The 20,853-nt window shown below is 43.3% G+C and overlaps 1 protein-coding gene across 3 annotated transcripts in view; it reads right to left on the reverse strand.

The window, feature by feature from the left end:
* Positions 1 to 5,691: 5,691 nt before the first annotated feature.
* LOC149440796 (class I histocompatibility antigen, F10 alpha chain-like) overlaps positions 5,692 to 20,853 on the reverse strand; it is an 88,176-nt gene continuing 73,014 nt past the window's right edge. For 2 of the 3 annotated variants that reach the window (XM_089658125.1, XM_089658126.1), the window contains exons 5-8: positions 16,954 to 17,067; positions 15,723 to 15,764; positions 11,359 to 11,398; positions 5,692 to 6,890 (exon numbers count right to left, since the gene is read on the reverse strand). In XM_089658125.1, the coding sequence (XP_089514251.1) occupies positions 11,361 to 11,398; positions 15,723 to 15,764; positions 16,954 to 17,067 (194 nt within the window). In that variant the 3' untranslated portion in view covers positions 5,692 to 6,890; positions 11,359 to 11,360. The remainder of the gene's footprint in view (positions 6,891 to 11,358; positions 11,399 to 15,722; positions 15,765 to 16,953; positions 17,068 to 20,853) is intronic. The other variant, XM_089658127.1, reaches the window with a different exon arrangement.

Consider the following 20,853-nt stretch of genomic DNA (forward strand, 5'->3'; position numbering starts at 1 on the left):
AGTACAGTGTCAGTGCTTTTTATTAGCACTGATCACTGTATTAGTGTCACTGGGGATGTCAGTGGCAGTTAGTTCCCCCCCAGTGTCAGAATGCCCACCGCAGTCCCGCCATAAGTCACTGATCGCCGCCATTACTAGTATATATAAATTAAAAAAATTCCAGTATATATACCGCTATTTGTAGACTCTATGCCTTTTACGGAAACCAATTAATTTACACGTATTGGAAATTGTTTTCTTGCAAAGACATATTGCAGAATACATTTTGGCCTAAATTTATGACAAAATTTGATTTTTAAAATTTTTTACTGGACATGTTTAATAGCAAAAAGTCAAAAATATTGTTTTTTTTCTCAAAAAAAACTCAACTTCCCTAATACCATGGCAGACAAGTTCACATGAAGACTCGCAGAGATTTCACACATCGGTCCTTCCACTGCCCCACTATAGAACCCTTCTCAGCACAGACTGACTGTACTGGAATGTGATTGGTGGATAGAGATTACTGCATGGCATCCTTTCTCTATGTGGTGCCTTACTGAACAAACCCAGTGCAGTTATTTGTGCCACCAGGGACCCCATCCCACAAATCAGAAAAATATAGAAACTTTAGAAAAGATTTACTGACAGTGCAAATATGTAAAAAGGAAATTTGCAATAATCTAAACATATCAATGTATTAAAATACAATTTATCTTGATTACATTACAAAATTCTGTATAGATAACTGCCAGATTCACAAAACTGTTTTTTTTTTTTGTGCAGGAAAGTAACGATGTTTACAAATAAAAACTGTCAAATTATTTTCTCGAAATCTGTACTTGTAACTTGTTCATGCAGATTTGGCAATATATCTGTGAAGGGTGCAATGTATCCAGGTCATGGTATATCTAGCGGGGGTTAGCCTAGGATCCCACTATGGATCACACAGGGATACACACTGCATTCTGTAGAATTCACATGTGATTCAGTGCAGTGCAAGCTGACCAATTCATTTTGAATCCACTCAAATGGCACCCAAGTTCTGCACCAAGTCTGGAAATGCACTGCAACCAGATCACATGGTCATGTTGTACCCTGCAATCTGGCGCAGGATAGGCACTGCATTTGTGACCTGTGTTTGTGGTGTCATTAACATTGCACTAACCCCCCTGCAGATCACAAGGGCAGTGCAGAATGCGGTGTGGGGAACCCACATGGATGGCGGATTTCCTGCACCGCATTCTAGTGTGAACCGGACCTTAGTCACATGTAACCGGACTTGTTCTGTAATGTTTACATTTCACAGCCATCCAAGCAGCTTCTTACGCTGAGCAAAATGTAACTTAAAGAAGAATTATCACTTTTTTATACTAACGAGTTCCTGATGAGACAAAGTAAATGCAGCATTTTCCCATCTCCTTAGGTGTCCTGTAACACGAGCAGTGATGATGGAAAGGATGCCCCCCCCTTGGCACACAGCCGCCCAACAACACCACTACCAAGGAGACGGCTGCTTTCCCTACGACTGTCTCCAGCTCCCAGCTCTTGTCTGAGGCAAGCACCAGCAATAACAATGCCGAGGGAAGGGAGGCGACACACATCACCTTCTTCTGCATTCCTCTTGCCTGTGCTTGCCTTGGACATGTGCTGTTAGTTGGAGGCAGGTGCTTGCTATCAAAGCAGTCATCTCCTTGCTCGCTGTGTTGTGGGGCAGCCATGCACTAAGGGGGGAGGGGCACCCTGTCTAACATCACGGCTAGTGTTCTGGGGCACCAAGGATGATGGGACACGGTACTACATGGACTCTGCCCTATCAGGAACTCCGTACTGTAAAAGATGGTGATAACTCTTCTCTATATGATGTGGAAGGGGCAGCAAATTCAGCACTCCTGACCACCCAAGACATGCACCCCTCAGGGCTGTACACGTCACAGCCGCAATGTCAATGGTGACCCATGCAAAGGAATGGGGCTGTGCTGCACCTGCCCTGCAGCCGTGTGCGATGTATGTAGTTGCAGGGAAGTGATTAGCCATTTTCAGGGTTAAAACAGGCAGAGAGGAGGTGACATCCCATCCCAGCCGCCTGTCACTGCTTTTCAGAGGAGCAGCAAGCGCTGCCACATGTCCGGTCAAGCCCTAATAAGGCCGGTCTGTAATGTATACATCATACCCTCCTATATCTATGTCTGCTCCTTAGAAGGTACATCTGCTTCAGGACAGGAGAAGGTTTGGGCAGACATGACAGTGAAATGATTCGCAGCTTCACAAATTATTTTTATTTCAAACCCAATAAATCCTCACAACATGTTCATGGTTTAGGCTCCGGATTGCTGTTGTCTAACGGGTGTCATCATAGAAGAAGAGAAAACCCCACTGAACAATATGATGGGTTTAATATATTCAGGGCAGAAGGATGTTAGGCTGGGGGGGTGTACGTCTTCATCCAATCACAATACATATAATGCTGACACATTTTTATATTTGGGGTCTCAAACACCCTTCTATCAGATATAATACAGACTGCTACTTTCAGAGTTCAGGGCGAAGTGACAGGGTCTCTTTAAAGCTCACTCCCCCAACACATTTACATTTCCTTTTGCAGTGATACCCCACTCTGTTGAACCCCCCCAAAAATACCTGGGTGTGGGACAGGATGTGACATCCTCCCAGAATGCAGTGCTTGGGGATGAGCGACCAGCCAGAACCCTGACAAGTGAGAGAGGAGGGTGACATGACTAGCACTAGGTTGGGTGGCCTTTAAATAGACTGTTACTTTGTTCTGAGCGGGCAAAGTCAGATTCTCTTTATAGGGATCCTTTTGGCAATCAAAGTGCTGAAACATGTAGCAGTTCATTAAAGTGACATGCCCTCACCAAGCCTGCTGCTGTATGGATTGCAGGATCAGTACACATTTAAAGTGGTTGTAAATCCTTACATATACCTAGTGAAGTGACTGGCCTCAGGGGATACACAGAGATGAAACAAATCCTCCTACATAAGTTGTACCTGCTTATCTGCAGTCGTCTCTACATCTATTCACAGTGTGGAATGTTTAAAGCTTGTCTGAGAGTTCAGAAAAAGGGGACAGGGAACAGAAACTACACACTGCAGAGCTCAATGACGAGAGCTCTGAGAGTTGAATGGAGGAAACGGACACCCCCCCCCCTCCAGACAGCATATAGGTACAGAGCTGAGGCTATCAATCTGATGGAGCTCCCTCCCCATCACCATTTTTCTCTTGGTGTCAGGAAAACTTGTCATGATGACAGCAGAGGAAGGAGGCAGCAGACAGAAATGACACTTAATGCTCTTAATTGAGACAAGCACACACTATAGAGGGATATGCTTTGTTCATATTTCATGTCTGAGGTTTACAACCACTTTAACTGTCCACCTTGTATTTTGCAATCTTCACCCCCAGCAAATCCCCCCATACAGTCACATACCGAGCATGATCATTTCCATCTCTCCAGCCCTGACTGTACACACTCCACTCCTGCACTCTCATTGGGTGGTGAACCTCACCTAAGCACCAGACCTGACCGTACAGAATATTGGCCATGATCCTTTTATTTCCCAGCAGGCATTGCCTGAACTCTCCCTGTCTGCAATGTTTATTCCACTAAAGTTTTGCTTTGTAATATAAATGTTTCATTATCACATAAAAATGACTTAAAAAATAAACTGAGTATAAATATGGACACAGTAAAGGACAAACACAACCCCATTGCAAAAGAAATTATTGATAGCAAAATGCTTGTAGAATAGAAATCAGAGATCTTTAACAAAACCAACACCATACTGTATCAGATGAACCCTTAAAGGGAACCTGTCATTATGAGCAGAAATCTAAGACATATTAAATGAAGGGTCTCTTTTCCACTGAAAGGGGTGGGATCTGTTATATTCTGAGCTCCTCTGCAGTCCTCCGACATTTCCCACCCATCCTCCATATTTTGTTTGTCACAGCTACATTGATGACTTTTTACCAGATCATCTGCATAGATTTTGCTCAATTGTTAGTGTCACAGATCTGGGTTCCAAAAGTGCAGCAATGAGGGAGGTCGGCTGACATGCAAGGTATCGCCGTCCATCACACATCTCTAAAAACCAACCAATAGGCTGGAAGATTGCTGCAAGAACCTCAAGTTCTCCAGTCCAGACAGGAGTGATAGCTGAACAAACACAAGCATGCTCTAATATCCCTCAGCTGACACCAGGGGGTTTATTTACTAAAGCTGGAGAGTCCAAAATCAGACTCCCTTCTGCATAGAAACCAATCAGCTTCTAACCTCAGCTTGTTCAATGAAGCTTTGGCAATGAAACCTGGAAGCTGATTGGTTTCTATGCAGAAGGGAGTCTGATTTTGGACTCTCCAGCTTTAGTAAATAAACCCCCAGATGTCAGACACCAACCTGCTAGGACTAGTAACTGAGGGGAGGACCTTGCTTGTAGGGGGAAGGAATGAGAGCAGAACTTGATTTGGGCAGCTAGAATACATATTTCACAGCCTGTAATATCTTTGGCAACCACTAGAGGAAGACTTTACCAAAATGCAATTGTCTGGCTACACGGGGTAGACCCAAATCTTCCATGCAGGGCATTCTCTAACTGGCACCAGTGCTGAGCGAATGACCCCCTGAGGTTAGTACACAGAAGGGAGACACTCAGCACTGGACCCAGAAGACTGCTGATATCACTGTAGTAGCAGCAACAGCAGCTACTACAGCAATTTCCAGTGTTATACAGGGAGCGGTGAGGTTAGTGATATACATACATACATTGATCTAAGCCAGGCCAATGTAACTGTGCAAGAAACAGCAAACCTAGTATTCAACTTTAATAATAAAATAGGATTTGTTCATTCTTCCCATCTACTCTGCAATACACAGATCTGATTTCACAAATGGCAAGATCAGTTTAACAGAAATACTTTTATTAAATTTTTATTATTATTATTATTATAGACAAAGTAGGGAAGAGTTGGGACTATAAAATTGTTATTGCTGTGTGGACCCTGTCTGGGAAATTTCCCTCCAATTCCTTTCTTTTGAAGAGTGTCAGACAGAACAGGAAGTATGATAAAATCGTTCAATCAGGTAATAGACACTGTCACGGTCCACCCGCACGCCACGCCCACAGCAATTAGCTAACCGAGGCGCGGCCATGACTTGGGGTAAGAGGGAATAAGGGGGACTTAACTTTGAATATATAAAAGTATAAAAGACAGGCCGTGATACACTTTCAGAGCCCACACTACCTCTTGGCCACCACTGGAGGGAGACTCCAATCCAGCCGGCCGACCACACACTAGCAGATACAAATCTTACATACAATCTGATGCACTAACTAGGGTTGAGGAGCAGCCCAGCAATCACACAACCTTCTAGGATTCCTCCAGCTATCCTACAAGCCAGAACCCCGGTGTTAATCACTCTTCAACTGTCCACACACCCCCACACCACAAACGGTAGCTTGCCACCACCCAACAGTTTATCTGCAGAACGGTCTGCTGGGACACCTCACACACACAGATCTCCGTCTGGCAGACCTGTCACCTTTACAATCTGCACGCAATCTGCCAACACACAGTGCAATTGCATACAGATAGGCAATGAACTTGACCGAGCATTTAAAGACACTGAAATACGATACAATCTAATCTCTCCGGAGATATGAGCACGTGCTTAAATACCCAGAAGTCACTGATTAATTTTATGATTTAATATCCCAAAGTGGGCAGTGCATAAAATATGTACAAAATATAAAAAGTTACAGAAAATACGAGAACTACAAGAAGACACACAATTGGCTATTCACTATAAAATAAAAGGGAATAAAAAACAGAAATAAAACTTTTACCAAGAGTTATCCTGCGACTGGAGCAAGTCAGAAAAAGTCCGTAATCCGTTAGTGGATCGAACCGGCTCCATACGAATCACGTCCATACCCCAGGGTTCTCAATTTATGGGAATATGGACGTGGGCTGAACATTAGTCCTTGGCCAATTGACTCTGGGGGGTGTTCCTGTACCAGCCCACAGGATGTTCTGGGTGCTGAAATGTCAAAAGTCAATTGGACCAGGAACGATTTGAATCACCAAGTCAGGGATTGAATTTCCGACACCAGCGCATCAGTCCAATCGCGGCAGTACCAATCACATGTTCAGCTGTCGCCATCAGGCACAATATAACCATTTTCTGCATTTTTCTGGCATTCTACATAGGCTACAAATACGGTTTTTACATGCAGATGTAGCCCACAGAGTGCCCAATCAGAAGGAAGTATTTTCACCTCTCTGCAACTAATATTTTAGCTTTTATGAGAGATGAAATCTATTCCTTTGATCTGTGATATACTTTAAAGCTCCCTAGACACATCGGAGCCCCCCTGGTGTCATGAAGCCGAAACGTCTGAGTTCTTCTTTTATACTTCAGGAAGGTGGCAAAGTCTGATTATTCATAAGTCTTATTGGTACCCAGGTGTCACTTCCAGCCTGGAAGCTGCTCTGTCTTTTCAGATGCTAAAGGCTGAGCACAGGTCTCTGAATACCTATGACTGAATATTTCTTTAATGACAAGGAATGAAAATAAAACTACAGTGTCCTATTTTCTACAGGTCACATCTCAGCTATTCAAATCTTACATCTACGTTACAGACACCAATAAAAATTCATCCATCCAGAATTAATACAGGCAGGGATGGTTCTTAAACAGAATGCTAAAAATAAATTTATATCTAAAAATGATTCTTCATTCCAAACATCCTGAACAAAGTGCTCATTATTCAATAGAAGACGGGTCCACCTGAAAGTAGAGAATAAAACGCTAAAACAAGCCGGCAGATTGAAAGCAGAACGGCTCCATATCTTCAGTCTCCTTGTTGATGATCTTCAGACAATTGTCATCCTGTAAAGACAGAGATTTTTATTTTTGGTTGTACTCCAATGTAAATGTTAAAATATAAAATGACAGAAGTCTTTGTACTAACTAGGACCTCTGATCTGACACCTCTCTTGCAATGGGGCCCAATGTCACCAATGTAAAGGAGAATATGTAAGCTTATATTATGTATTGTGATATAATTACATTAAATAATTTTATATAACTTTAATCTGCTACAGGGCAGAAGGGTGCGCAATTTTGCAGTTCTGGCTAGGGGGCGCCCGGTGATTGCCTAGCATCTCTGACCGGGGGTGGGGGGTTGGTGGTGTTGGGAGAGCTGTTTGTAAACAAAACAGTTCTCTCCCCTGTCAGCTCCTGCACACTGCTTTGCATGGCTGTGTGTAGCAGAGCCATAAAAGGCAGTGTACTTACAGTGAAGCACAAACACACCACCCCACAGTGAAACACACACAGCACACAACCCTTTGATTGCTACGTATGTTAACCCCTTCCTGCCCAGTGCCATTAGTAGTGTCAGTGCTTTTTATTAGCACTGATCACTGTATTGGTGTCACTGGGGATGTCAGTGACACCAAGTCAGTTCCCCCCCAGTGTCAGAATGCCCGCTGAAGTCCCACTATAAGTCGTTGATCACCGCCATTACTAGTAAAAAAAAAAATCCCAGTATATATACCACCATTTGTAAATGCTATAACTTTCACGTAAACCAATTAATTTACACGTATTGGGATTTTTTTTTTAGCAAAGACATGTCGCAGAATACATTTTGGTCTAAATTTATGACAATTTGATATTTAAATTTTTTTTACTGGACATGTATAATATAAAAAAGTAAAAAACTTTTTTTAAAAAAGTAAAAAAATAATTTTCGCAAAATAGTTTTGTTTTTTTTTATAGTACAAAAAATAAAAACACACAGGCAATCAAATTTCACCAAAAGAAAGCTCTATTTGTGGGGAAAAAAAAGGATGTAAATTTAATTTGGGTGCAGTGTTGCATGACCGTGCAATTGTCAGTTAAAATAATGCAGCATCGTATTGCAAAAAAATGTCCTGGTCAAGAAGGGGGGTAAATCCTCTGGAGGGCAAGTTTCACATTTTTATGTTTGCTGCACCATATTTCCAGCGCTGCAATATACTGTATATTGTACAGTAAGTCCCTGGGTGGCAGGCTTGTAGACGGTGGATACAGTATGTGTCACGTTGGGTTTTCGCCTACACATGGTGAGGGGCTCCAGGATTTGTGTGTAATATGAAGAAAACAAACTGGTTCTCTCAGATCTTAAAATAAGTTCTATTGTCACACATATTCACTCTGCCCTGTTCATAGGCACTGCTGTGTCACACATTTCACAGAGCCTGCCTTCTGAACTGGTTGCTGGGAGGAGGAGTCTCAGGAGGCAGGGTTCCCTGCTGACAGCTGAATGTAAAAGAAAGAATTGCTGGCAAGTAACAAAACAATTTAAAAAATGGCACGGGATCTCCCTCCATCCATACCAAGCCCTTCGGGTCTAAGAATGGATTTTGAGGGGAACCCCCATGACATTTGTAAAAAAATGGCATGGGGTCCCCCCAAAATCCATACCAGACACTTATGCGAGCATGCAGCCTGGAATGTCAGAAAAAGGGGGGGTGGGGGACGAGAGAGCGCCCCCTCCCCCCCATATCAGGCCACGTGCCCTCAATATGGGGGTGCCCCCCCCCCAAAGCACCTTGACAAGGGTCTTTCCCACAAGCAAAAAAGGACAGTGAAAAGAGATTCACCAGAAAAAGTGGTTACCGTATTTTCCGGCGTATAAGACGACCCCCTATTTTTCCTGTTAAAATATAGGGTTTGAGCTATACTCGCCGTATAAGACTACCCCTCTTCCAACGCACACCAAATAAAAAAACATCAGATTTGATTTCAATATGGTATGGTATTTCAGTATGGTATTCCAATGATGGGGTGCTATTCCTCCCACTGACACCAATGATGAGGCACTACTCCTCCCACTGACACCAATGATGGGGCACTATTTCATCCACTGACACCAATGATGGGGCACTATTCCTCCCACTGACACCAATGATGGTGCCCCATCATTAGTGTCAGTGTGTGAGGAATAGTGCCCCATCATTAGTCAGTGGGAGGAATAGTGCCCCATCATTAGTCAGTGGGAGTAATAGTGCCCCATCATTGGTGTCAGTGGGAAGAATCGTGCCCCATCATTGGTGTCAGTGGGAGGAATAGTGTCCCATCATTGGTGTCAGTGGGAGGAATAGTGCTCCATCATTGGTGTCAGTGGGAGGAATAGTGCTCCATCATTGGTGTCAGTGGGAGGAATAGTGGCCCATCATTGGTATCAGTGGGAGGAATAGCACCCCATCATTGGTATCAGTGGGAGGAATAGCACCCCATCATTGGTGTCAGTGGGAGGAATAGCACCCCATCATTGGTATCAGTGGGAGGAATAGCACCCCATCATTGGTATCAGTGGGAGGAATAGCACCCCATCATTGGTGTCAGTGGGAGGAATAGCACCCCATCATTGCAGTGGGAGGAATAGTGCCCCATCATTGGTATCAGTGGGAGGAATAGTGCCCCATCATTGGTATCAGTGGGAGGAATAGTGCCCCATCATTGGTATCAGTGGGAGGAATAGTGCCTCATCATTGGTATCAGTGGGAGGAATAGCGCCCCATCATTGGTGTCAGTGGGGAGGAGGAATAGTGCCCCATCATTGGTATCAGTGGGGAGAACAGTGCCTCATCGTTGGTGTCAGTGGGGGAGGAACAGTGCCTCATCGTTGGTGTCAGTGGGAGAGGAACAGTGCCTCATCGTTGGTGTCAGTGAGGAGGAGGAATAGTGCCCCATCGTTGGTGTCAGTGGGGGAGAGGAGCGGCTGCTCCTTCTTCCAGTGCGGCCGCTCGGCTCCGCCTCCTCGCCGGTGATTGGTCGCCTGTGTGCCTTTCCAGTGGGAGCGCCCAATCACCGGTGAGGAGGCGGAGCCGAGCGGCCGCGTGACCATCGAGCGGCCAAACTGAAAGAAGGAGCAGCCGCGCTTCCTGGACCGGATCGTCGTGGGACCGGAGCCAGGTAAGGTACAGCAGCCCCTCTGCCCACCCCTGTACTTAGTGTCCGTTGGAAGAGGAGGGGGGGCGGCGCCGCGCCGCCCCTTGAAAAAGTGCCGCCCTGACACCGGCTCGCACCGGCGTATAAGACGACCCCTGACTTTTCAGAAGATTTTCAGGGGTTGAAAAGTCGTCTTATACGCCGGAAAATACGGTACATTATGGACAGAATGCGATACTCAAAGTCGTTCCAAAAATGTATGCTTTATTACACAATATAAATGTGGACAGTTATGGTAAATACCCTGATTCACCATCACCTCAGTATGAGATAATACAAAAAGACCTAAAATCACATAAAAGCAACATCAAGACCGGTCTGAATTCCAGAGTGCTGCATACATAGTGACAAACATCTGTCTAATACATTTGCAGCACCAACACATTGGTTACACCACCTGATAGGGGATGTGTCATTGGTCCTGACAAAGCCGAGTGAGATACGCTCATCTGCAAAACGCGTTGACGTCATACATCACTTCCGGTCATACGCATTGGCGCCACACACGCTGACCAGTAGGGAAGAGGCCATACACACTGGCCACGAGTGGTGCAAGGCTGCACAGGCACAAAAGGGGAGAACGGAACCCGCCAGATACAGTTCTGATGGTGGCGGCTGCCTCCGCGACTATGCCTGGTAATCCAGACAAAGAAAACTCTGAGAGAGTATCATCTATGGCTCGGGTGGTGAGTGAACTGTCACACAGCAATATGGAATGAGGTGTGTGTCCGCCATTACATATATTTACCAGCAGGAGAATACATATTGATTGACTGTCCATTTGTCATTGATTTGTTGCAGGATGGGGACAGTGTGATTCACTGGCACCCTATATATATATATATATATCAAGATACAGAGGACCCAGCAGGCTCCATGTTTCATCAATATTAAGGTGGTTAATAGACCGCATGTCGCGGTGAAGAAACCCCTTGAGGCAGGGCCCTGCCATCTCAATTACATTAAGGATACCAACGGTGATTCTTTTGTTACTGACTCTGCATCCAAATCATATGGACATGTTCACTGTGACTTTACATATTTTCACCACCAACTCTTGCCTTAAATAATGATCTTTGCCATTTATCAAAAAAAAAAAAACACTAGAGTGAAAAATGACAGGAGACAGTCTTTGACAAGTCATTTATTATACAAAGAAATATAAAAAAATGTCCCACAAAGTAGAATCAAGGTCAATCATGATGCCCACTGCCACTACCTGAAAAAAGAAGAAAAAAGGCTCTGCTCTCAACGCTGGCTCCTGCCGTCTGACTGCTCCGCTGGCTTGACAGTTCTTAACTATGTAAGGGGTGGGCCCCTAGTGACATGCATGCAACCCCGACATTCAGGGACTCACATTCAGTTGCTGGAGGAGTTAGAAGCATTCTCTTCATTGTCTGCAGATAGAATGTGCTGGTAACTATGGTTAGTTTCAGCCTACAGATATATGAATGCCTGCCCTCAGACAGCCTCTTGTACACAGATAGTTTGACCCATCAGTACCAATTCCCACAGGAATCCTGTGATCGGGGCATACGTTCACCCACCATGTCATTTTACCTGCCATAGATCTGACCGGCTGCTGGCAGCAGAGCAGGATGCTTCACCTATGCCTCCCGATAGTCCAAAACACAGATCTGATGCTGATGGACCAAAGCACCCGTGTGCATGTAGCCTGACCAAACAGAGAAAATTCTGAAGAAAGCAGGTAAGTCATTGACCTCTATCACACCATGTACAGTTGTGTTCAAAATAATAGCAGCGTGTTGAAAAAAGTGAATAAAGCTCAAAATCCTTCTAATAGCTTTTATTTCCATCCACACAAATGCATTGGGAACACGACACATTCTATTCCAAATCAAAACATGAAGAAAAATATATCAAATTTGTGTTGTTCCTCTAAAAAAAATGGAAGAAAAGTGAATATTAGACGGTTCAAAAAAATAGCAGTGTTTGTATTCTTCTTTACAAACTCAAACATTCACTATATAAACTGAGAAATGTTTGAAGATTTTGCTTTCCTTTGAATCACTTAATGAATATTTGGTTGTAGTCGCACTGTTTCTGAGAACTGCTGTACATCTGTGTTGCATGGAGTCACCCAACTTCTGGCCCCTGTGATCAGGTATTCCAGCCCAGGATGATTGGACTACATTCCACAGTTCTTCTCTATTTCTTGGTTCTGCCTCAGAAACTGCATTTTTGATGTCACCCCACAAGTTTTCTATTGGATTAAGATCCGGGGATTGGGCTGGCCACTCCATAACGTCAATCTTGTTGGTCTGGAACCAAGATGTTGCACGTTTACTGGTGTGTTTGGGGTCGTTGTCTTGTTGGAACACCCATTTCAAGGGCATTTCCTCTTCAGCATAAGGCAGCATGACCTCTTCAAGTATTCTGATGTATTCAAACTGATCCATGATCCCTGGTATGCGATAAATGGGCCCAACACCGTAGTATGAGAAACATCCCCATATCATGATGCTTGCACCACCATGCTTCACTGTCTTCACAGTGTACTGTGGCCTGAATTCAGTGTTTGGGGGTCGTCTGACAAACTGTCTCCGGCCACTAGACCCAAAAAGAACAATCTTACTTTCATCAGTCCACAAAATGTTGCACCATTTCTCTTTAGGCCAGTCAATGTGCTCTTTGGCAAATTGTAACCTCTTCAGCACATGTGTTTTTTTCAACAGTGGGACTTTGCGGGGGCTTCTTGCAGATAGCTTGGCTTCACATAGGCGTCTTCTAGTTGTAACAGTACTCACAGGGAACTTTACACCTTCTTCCATCTTCCTGGAGCTGATTGTTGGCTGAGTCCTTGCCATTTTGTCTATTCTTCTATCCATTCGAATGGTAGTTTTTTGCTTTCTTCCACGTCTTTCAGGTTTTGGTTGCCATTTTAAAGCATTTGCGATAATTTTAGCTGAGCAGCCTATCATTTTCTGTACTTCTTTATATGCTTTCCCCTCTCCAACCAACTTTTTAATCAAGGTACGCTGTTCTTCTGAACAATGTCTGGAACGACCCATTTTCCTCAGAATTTCAAAGAGAAATGCACTGTAACCAGCATGTACAACATTTGCTGCCTTCCTTCCTTAAATAAGGGCAATTATCCACCTGTTTTTCAAAAAATGAATGACCTCACTAATAGAACTCCACACGGCTATTATTTTGAACATGCCCCTTTCAATTAGTGATTCAATTACACAGAATCAGCAGCATGCGTGTCATGACTGTTGGGTCTGTTGGATTTCTATTACTCTACTACACCTGCTAGTAAATTATTTGCCATGTAGAAATATAATTTCTACCAAAAACAGTGATTGATCCGGTTAGTGATGTCTGACTGCTATTATTTTGAACACAACAGTATGTATGAATTGGCAATTAGGAAATATATATCATAACAGGTGATGGAACGGCCAAAATCACATTTGCACTACTTCATGCTGAATGAAACATTCCCTGTCTTCCCCCACAATGTCTATCTCACCCATCACACTACCCTTTAAAACAGTTACTGTCACTAAACCCGGCCATGGACGGAGCGATTTTCTTTGCTGCAAAGAAAGTCGCTTGATTCTGCTGGGGGGTTGTTGCGGGGGAAGCCATTCCTGCCAGAAGAACACAGTGGTTACTGCTAAAATCTGACAGCCCGATTGTACTCAGGTTGATTGATCGATCAACTTGGTTAAATTCAGCCCGCTTATACATGGTTCAAATCTCGGCTGGTTTAGCAGGGACCGGCCGAGATTTGAACCGACAATGCTCAGCTTTACTCATAGTATCTTTAAAGATGCCAAACCTGCAGAGAAGCCAAGGAAGTCTCGCAGTAACTCTCCTACTACCTGCAGCTTTCCCTTCTTCCTCCTGATGATCACAAACATCACTACTGTATACTGTAATGAGTAGAAGAGGTAAGTGTTCCTTTTCTTTTCTGCAGATATGGCATTTGTAATGATACTTTGTGTAAACGAAATCCCTTTACCCCCCCGAGGTGATCAGTCCATCTACGTGTATGTACAAAATATCATTCACAGAGCACCAACAGAGAAGGATGAATGAAAGACAATGAAGAATAAATGGATCTCACTTCTATCCACACTGCAGGTCCCAGTGAATTGGGATGTATAGGAAACCTCTGGTGGATGGAGATCTCTGTGTGTTCCTACATGGGGGGTAACAAGAAGGGACTCACTTTGTAAAGAGGCTCCGATAGGATTTGTAGGACCCCACTATGCCCAGCCAGCTATTTCTATCTGTACTATAGCTTATATGAATAAAAAAGATGTATGAATGGAGGGAGCAGACCGTTCAATCACCAGCCTGTCCTCTATTCACATATCACACTTCATTCATAGAAGCCATAATATGTCTTTTATGAATGGAGGAGGGGGGCATAAAGGATGGGCATGGTCAGCACTCTTCATTAGTATGATAAACCCCGACTGAGTCAGACCTATTAGTCTGCAATCAACAAAGCTCAAGTTCCTCTGCTGATTGGAGAGCTCTGGGTGTGACTCAGCAAGTTAGATTCATACTCAACAGTCATTTAGCTTTTAAAAACCCAACATTAAATATTCCTGATATGCACCTGCTGTACCATGTACTTGTAGGAAAAAGTATCCGGTTCTCTTTGTATTGCTTCCATTGTGTGAAATCCCTGGTGTTTCTGCCAGTCCCTCTGCTTTCCTATCAAAAATTGACCACACTAGGCGTGAGAGTATAAGCGTGGTCAGTTCTATAGCTGTGCCGGGAACTCAGCCTGCTCTCCTCCATTGATCAGACTTATCCTGACATGCCACCCCCACTGGGAAGTTCAGCATGTCACTGTTTCTCCTCGCCCGGCTCGCTGAGCTCCTTATGCAGCTGAGAACAGAGAGAATGTGATCACTAAGACCTCTTGCACACGGGACATTAAAAACAAAACAAACTCCCCTAGAAGCTGTCCTCCTGGCAGCAGCGTTTTTGCAAAAAAAAAAAAACACACCTGACGCTTGTAAAAGTATCTAACACCTTTAGAAGCATCCAGCGCTTGGGCATTAATTCATTTAATTGGCCAGAATGATAATTTATTCTGGCCACTGAAATGAATTAACGCTCAAGTGCTAAACGCGACTATAGTTCAAATGCGTTTATTCACATCAAGCATTTTTTCTGCCAAAACGCTGCTGCTCCTGGATACACTGACCCTGTTTTTTTTTTTCCCTGCTGCTAAACGCTACTGCTACTAAAAGCTTCTAAAAGTCTATGTGTGCATGGACACATAGGATAACATGGAGGGCTGTTTTGAAGAAAAATAAAATATAATAATATCACCTGACGCCCCTAAATGTGGCTGTAAAAAAATGCCCTGTGTGCATGAGGCCTTATAAAAAAATTTAAAAAAAAAAGGAAAAAACAACAAAGAAAAAACAAAACTGTATTTGATGGTTTTTTATATCTATACACAAATGTTTTGCCTTTCATTTATATTTTAAACTCAATGGGTTGTTTTACAAGGGAGGGTTCACATTTACTTTAATGAACTGGAAAATAGATAATCACAGAATGAACCCGCAGCATGCAATCTGTTTCTAGATAATTTTCACTCCTGTCCCCAGTGTGATCTCTGTAAACAATGTTGCCTCAATATCAGATCAATATGCATCACTCTACAGCTCAGCCCCCATAATAGAACACTGCGGAGGGGACAGAACACATAATAATGTTACTTACTGGGAGCCAGAACATAAATATTGCGATCAGCAGGCATCTTTCCTAAAGTAACACAGAATTTGATACATTAGGAACCAGAAAATTGTTTTTGAAACTCTTCATATATAATAAGTCACACACATATCTTCAATTAATTATCACATTAAAAAGTATACATCTCTATTCTGTATTTGCTGGTACTTTGTTTTTAACGAAGTGGAGACCTTCGGATGGTTTTCACTGATGCTGGTCGGTGAGATTTCCTGTTCCAAATGACATCAATGGTCTTCCAAAATTGCCCTAAATTTTGGAGATAATCCTGAGCAATATCTGTACAATATCTGTTCCAGCCGTTTGCCTGTGTTACCGGAGCCACCCTGGACTTCACTGTGAGGGACGCGGTTTATGAGGATAATAGCAAGAAGCTGTTCTTGTTGGGAACTGTTTACTGAAGTGATGATTCTCAGCCAGACTTCTAATAGAGACCATACTATACAGCCACATGTTACCATGACTGAGCCACATAGACATTGCTGGGAGGACTCCATGTTAGTGCAGCTTTCATCATCTATTGTGTATTATTCTGCAGTGTATTCATGCTTTCCCCATTCTGGACCTGTTTTGCATTATAGATTCTAACATTGTACCTGTTTAGGATGGCCATACATTATACAATTTTCCTTTAGATTTACCAAAACCATATCATATGAGGTCAAAGCTAAACACTTTCAATTTGTATGCAATCAGACAGGCCCTTGCACTACATAGGTGAAGGTAGATCCAAAAGAAATTAAACAAAATTGTATAATGTATGGCGAGATTTAGTGAACTGCAAGTTACAGTCACCGTCTGGCCAATTACCAATTCTGTTCCAACTTTAAAATCTAACATACTGAACTAGGGACTGTAATTGGAGAGCTTGCTTTTCGAAATGTTTGATAACAGAACCATATAAAGGCCTTTAAAAGTGATACTAAAAGGTTCTTTTTTTTTTTTTTTTTTTTTTATAAAATAACAAATGAGGGGGCTGGGGGCATTGCTGCACACAAGTTTTTTCCCTTCATGCATAGAATGCATGAAGGTAAAAAAAACCTTGAACCTTTACAACCACTATAAATTTCCCTCTGTGCTGACATATCATTTTCTTCGCTGTCCATATACAAGGGCTTCCTGCTGATCAGTGTGTAGGACTCATGTCTGGTTCTCCTATATGATGAATAGAGCTCTGGTGTGTAATGTGCAGTAATCTCACCTGAAACGGAGCGTTTCCTGTATATGACGACTCCAATAACGGCCCCGATAATCAGTGCTACAGCAACGACCACAACAACCCCGATAATTATAGGAGTATTGTCCTTAGGGGGATCTGGGGGAACACAGAAGTAACATGATGTGAGATCTACTGACAGTCTTGTGTATTTAGTCCCAGAATCCGCTGATTGCAGGTCATAGAAGCACATTGTTCCTGCATTGTTCCATCATATCATTACAAGTGCACATTATAATTCACTAAATGAGATATAATGGTCTATAATGAAGAAACAGACTCACACATGGATGATGTCAGTGCCAGGAGGATGGATTTGAGCTCAGCCAGGTCCACAGAGATTTGGGTTCCTGGAATGTGAATAGACCTGACACTTCATAAACATGTGTGCGGTGTTGGGGGGGAACATGAAGGATAACAATCACCAGTCCACCATAAATAACACAGTGCAGTCAGCAGGCATTAGTGTGATCATCGTGGAAGGAACACCTCGGGAAGGGTGCAAATTCTTCCAAATCATTTACAAAGAGAAGGTGTGCTAAAGAGGTTCTATATACAGAATAATGTCTGTGTACAGCACAGTGCACTGGTATGGTACAGCAACTAATAGTAGAAGCAGATAACTGGGGCCCATTCTCACTGTAACAGAGCTTTCTGAATGGACCATCAATGCACCTCATTGCAAAGAAAAAGTCCTTCCCAATTACTATAAATGTAAAATATATAGACACAGCACCAATAAATTATATATAAAGCTGCAAACCTAACCAAAGAAAAGGTAAGTGACAAAAAATATATAAAGGAATGTGCTAAATACCAAATCACATGAAAATGCAGATAAATACATAAATAAAATAAAAAATATATTTATAAATGTCCGTAATGCATATATTATTATTATTATTATTATTATTATTATACAGTATTTATAAAGCGCCAATAGTTCACTCAGCGCTGTACATTACAAAGGGGGACAGAACATGTGACAGAACAATACCAATACAATGCAAAACATGAGGGGATCGAGGGCCCTGCTCTTTCGAGCTTACAATCTAGAAGGGATGGGATAGTGGTACAGGAGGAGATAGCTGTGGGGGATGGAGTGGTAGGAAGAGTGGAGGAGGTCAGCAAGTTAGCAGGGGGTGAGGTAGGCTTCCCTGAAGAGATGGGTTTTCAGGGTGCGCCTAAAGGAGAGGAGAGTAGGTGATAATCTGATGGGTTGGGGCAGGGAGTTCCAGAGGATGGGTGACACCCTGGAGAAGTCCTGGAGGCGGGCATGGGAGGAGGAGACCAGGGAACTAGAGAGAAGGAGGTCTTGTGAGGAGCGGAGTGTGCGTGCTGGGCGGTACTTGGATATTAGGTCAGTGATGTAGTTCGGGGCAGTATGGTGGACAGCTTTGTACGTCAGTGTTAGGATTTTAAATTTGATCCGTTGCGCAATCGGAAGCCAGTGGATATATAAGTATATAAGTCCAAATCCACTAAGCCCCGCCCTACGCGTTTCGTCATCCGACGTCATCAAGGGCGGCATGAAGACGGCGGATGGCGAAACGCATAGGGGGGCTTAGTGGATGGGACATCAGGACACTCCTCGAGACTGTCGGCTGTGATCGCGCATGATACTCTTCTTTGATTCCCCGAGCATTTCCAAAGTTATGAAGGCATGATGACCACTTGCAGTTAAGGCTGTTCCATGTGTGCTGATTTGGCGGATTGCAGTCTATTGCTCCTGGATACTCCAACAGATCATCGCTCCCAGAGCAATTGCTATTTTTGCTGATTTATAATTTGATCAGCAAATAGCTCTGGTGAGTTTACCCATTTCATTCGGTGGTGGATTTTGCTACACGGTGTTTTTTCTTGTTTAAGAGATTTTTTTCACTTATATTGGTGTTTGGACTTATATATGAATTACGGACATTTATAAATATATTTTTTATTTTATTTATGTATTTATCTGCATTTTCATGTGATTTGGTATTTAGCGCATTCCTTTTTATATTTTTTGCCCATTACTATAAAGCCCAGCTACAGGAGTTAGTCAACATCTACCCTTGTAGTGGGGGTAGGTCTAGGGGGTAGAATCAAACAATATAATTAACCCTCACCCCCAGTCCAGTGTTGTCCTCTTCTCCACCCAAAGCTCCAGCCTATGTGTGGTCCTTTCACTATTAACTGTCAATGGAGGGGGCAAGAGTGCGACCACGGCCATGAGCAGCTTAGCCACTTCTGGAGTTTCTGGTGGTTGTACCGGAGTGATTCCAGCAGCTGCAGGCATCACCCCGATACCGTTTTTTACAGCTGGAGCTCGGCTAACTAGCAGCTCTATATCTTGCACCAGCAGGAGGGGAACCCCCCCCCCCCCATTGCCTTCCACGGCTCTCTCGGGACCAGCCAGTGTGTCCGACATTTACTTGGCTATCATGCTGACCCTCTGGTTTCATTATTTTCTATGTCATTGACCTGGAACAAATATGCGAATCAACTAAGTCAGAGTAAAATTTGGATTCTTTATTTGTATACCTTTTCTAGGTTTGTGAAGCCAAAAGGGTCAGTGTGACAAACAGGCAATTATCAACCAGTCAGCAATGGCAGCCTCTATGGCCTCCTTTAAAGTGTCACTAAACCCAGGACCCTGCATTTACTATATCCACTCTCCTCGAACCCTGCATTCACTATATCTGGTCTCCCCGGACCCTGCATTCACTATATCTGGTCTCCCCGGACCCTGCATTTACTATATCTGGTCTCCTCGGACCCTGCATTCACTATATCTGGTCTGCCCAGACCCTGCATTCACTATATCTGGTCTCCCTGGACCCTGCATTCACTATATCCGGTCTCCCCGGACCCTACATTCACTATATCCGGTCTCCCCGGACCCTGCATTCACTATATCCGGTCTCCCCGGACCCTGCATTCACTATATCCGGTCTCCCCGGACCCTGCATTCACTATATCTGGTCTCCCCAGACCCTGCATTCACTATATCTGGTCTCCCCGGACCCTGCATTCCCTATATCTGGTCTCCCCGGACCCTGCATTCACTATATCTGGTCTCCCTGGACCCTGCATTCACTATATCTGGTCTCCCACAGTACACAGAACATGGAAATGCAATTATTTTAGGAAATATAAATTTGCTTAATACCTTTTCTCACCAGCAGTATGTAGCAGTCTTGTGACTTCTATCAATGTCTGGTCGAGCACTGGCTACTCTTGTAGGAGGAGTTTTCATTCTCCTCTGACTATCCTACAAAGCTGCATAACCCCTGACCCTCTGTCTGGACAGTGCTGATTGGCTCTGTGCTGATCACATGCACTCTCCCAAAAGAAAAAACAAAAATGAAAAACACACCTATCAATACACAGTAAACAGAGCATGTGTAGACGTGCCACTGCTGCTCTAAGTATGGCTGATGGATTGGGGACAGCAAAAGAAGGGCAGGATCAGAGAAGACAGGATCAAACAGCTTTTTTTACACAAGGCAGAGCATTACCCTCTTAAGTTCCACAGTGAGTATAATAAGTATGATTTACAACATATACAGACTGATTTTACTGTTGTGGGTTTAGTAACACTTTATCTGTAAATTCTCAGTTATGTATGAACTAACCCTTTAAATCCAGAGTTACCGAGGTACAAAAGAAGAACAAATCCCTCCATTGGCAATGTTACAGAATAGAACATGGGAGAAATACTTTTGTTAATGATTAACATATCAAGAACAATATATCTTATATATGTGATAGTGATCATTGGTACAATATGAAATGATGACATGCCAATGACATGGAGATTCTGGAATTTTCTACAGATAACCATACAAAGGCAGATCCTTCATTGTAAATGGATTTCAAATCTCAACAAATCACCGACCAGCC

This window comes from Staurois parvus, unplaced genomic scaffold (assembly GCF_062004578.1).
Source record: "Staurois parvus isolate SC_StPar_1 unplaced genomic scaffold, SC_StPar_1.0 ptg001052l, whole genome shotgun sequence".
NCBI lineage: Eukaryota > Metazoa > Chordata > Amphibia > Anura > Ranidae > Staurois > Staurois parvus.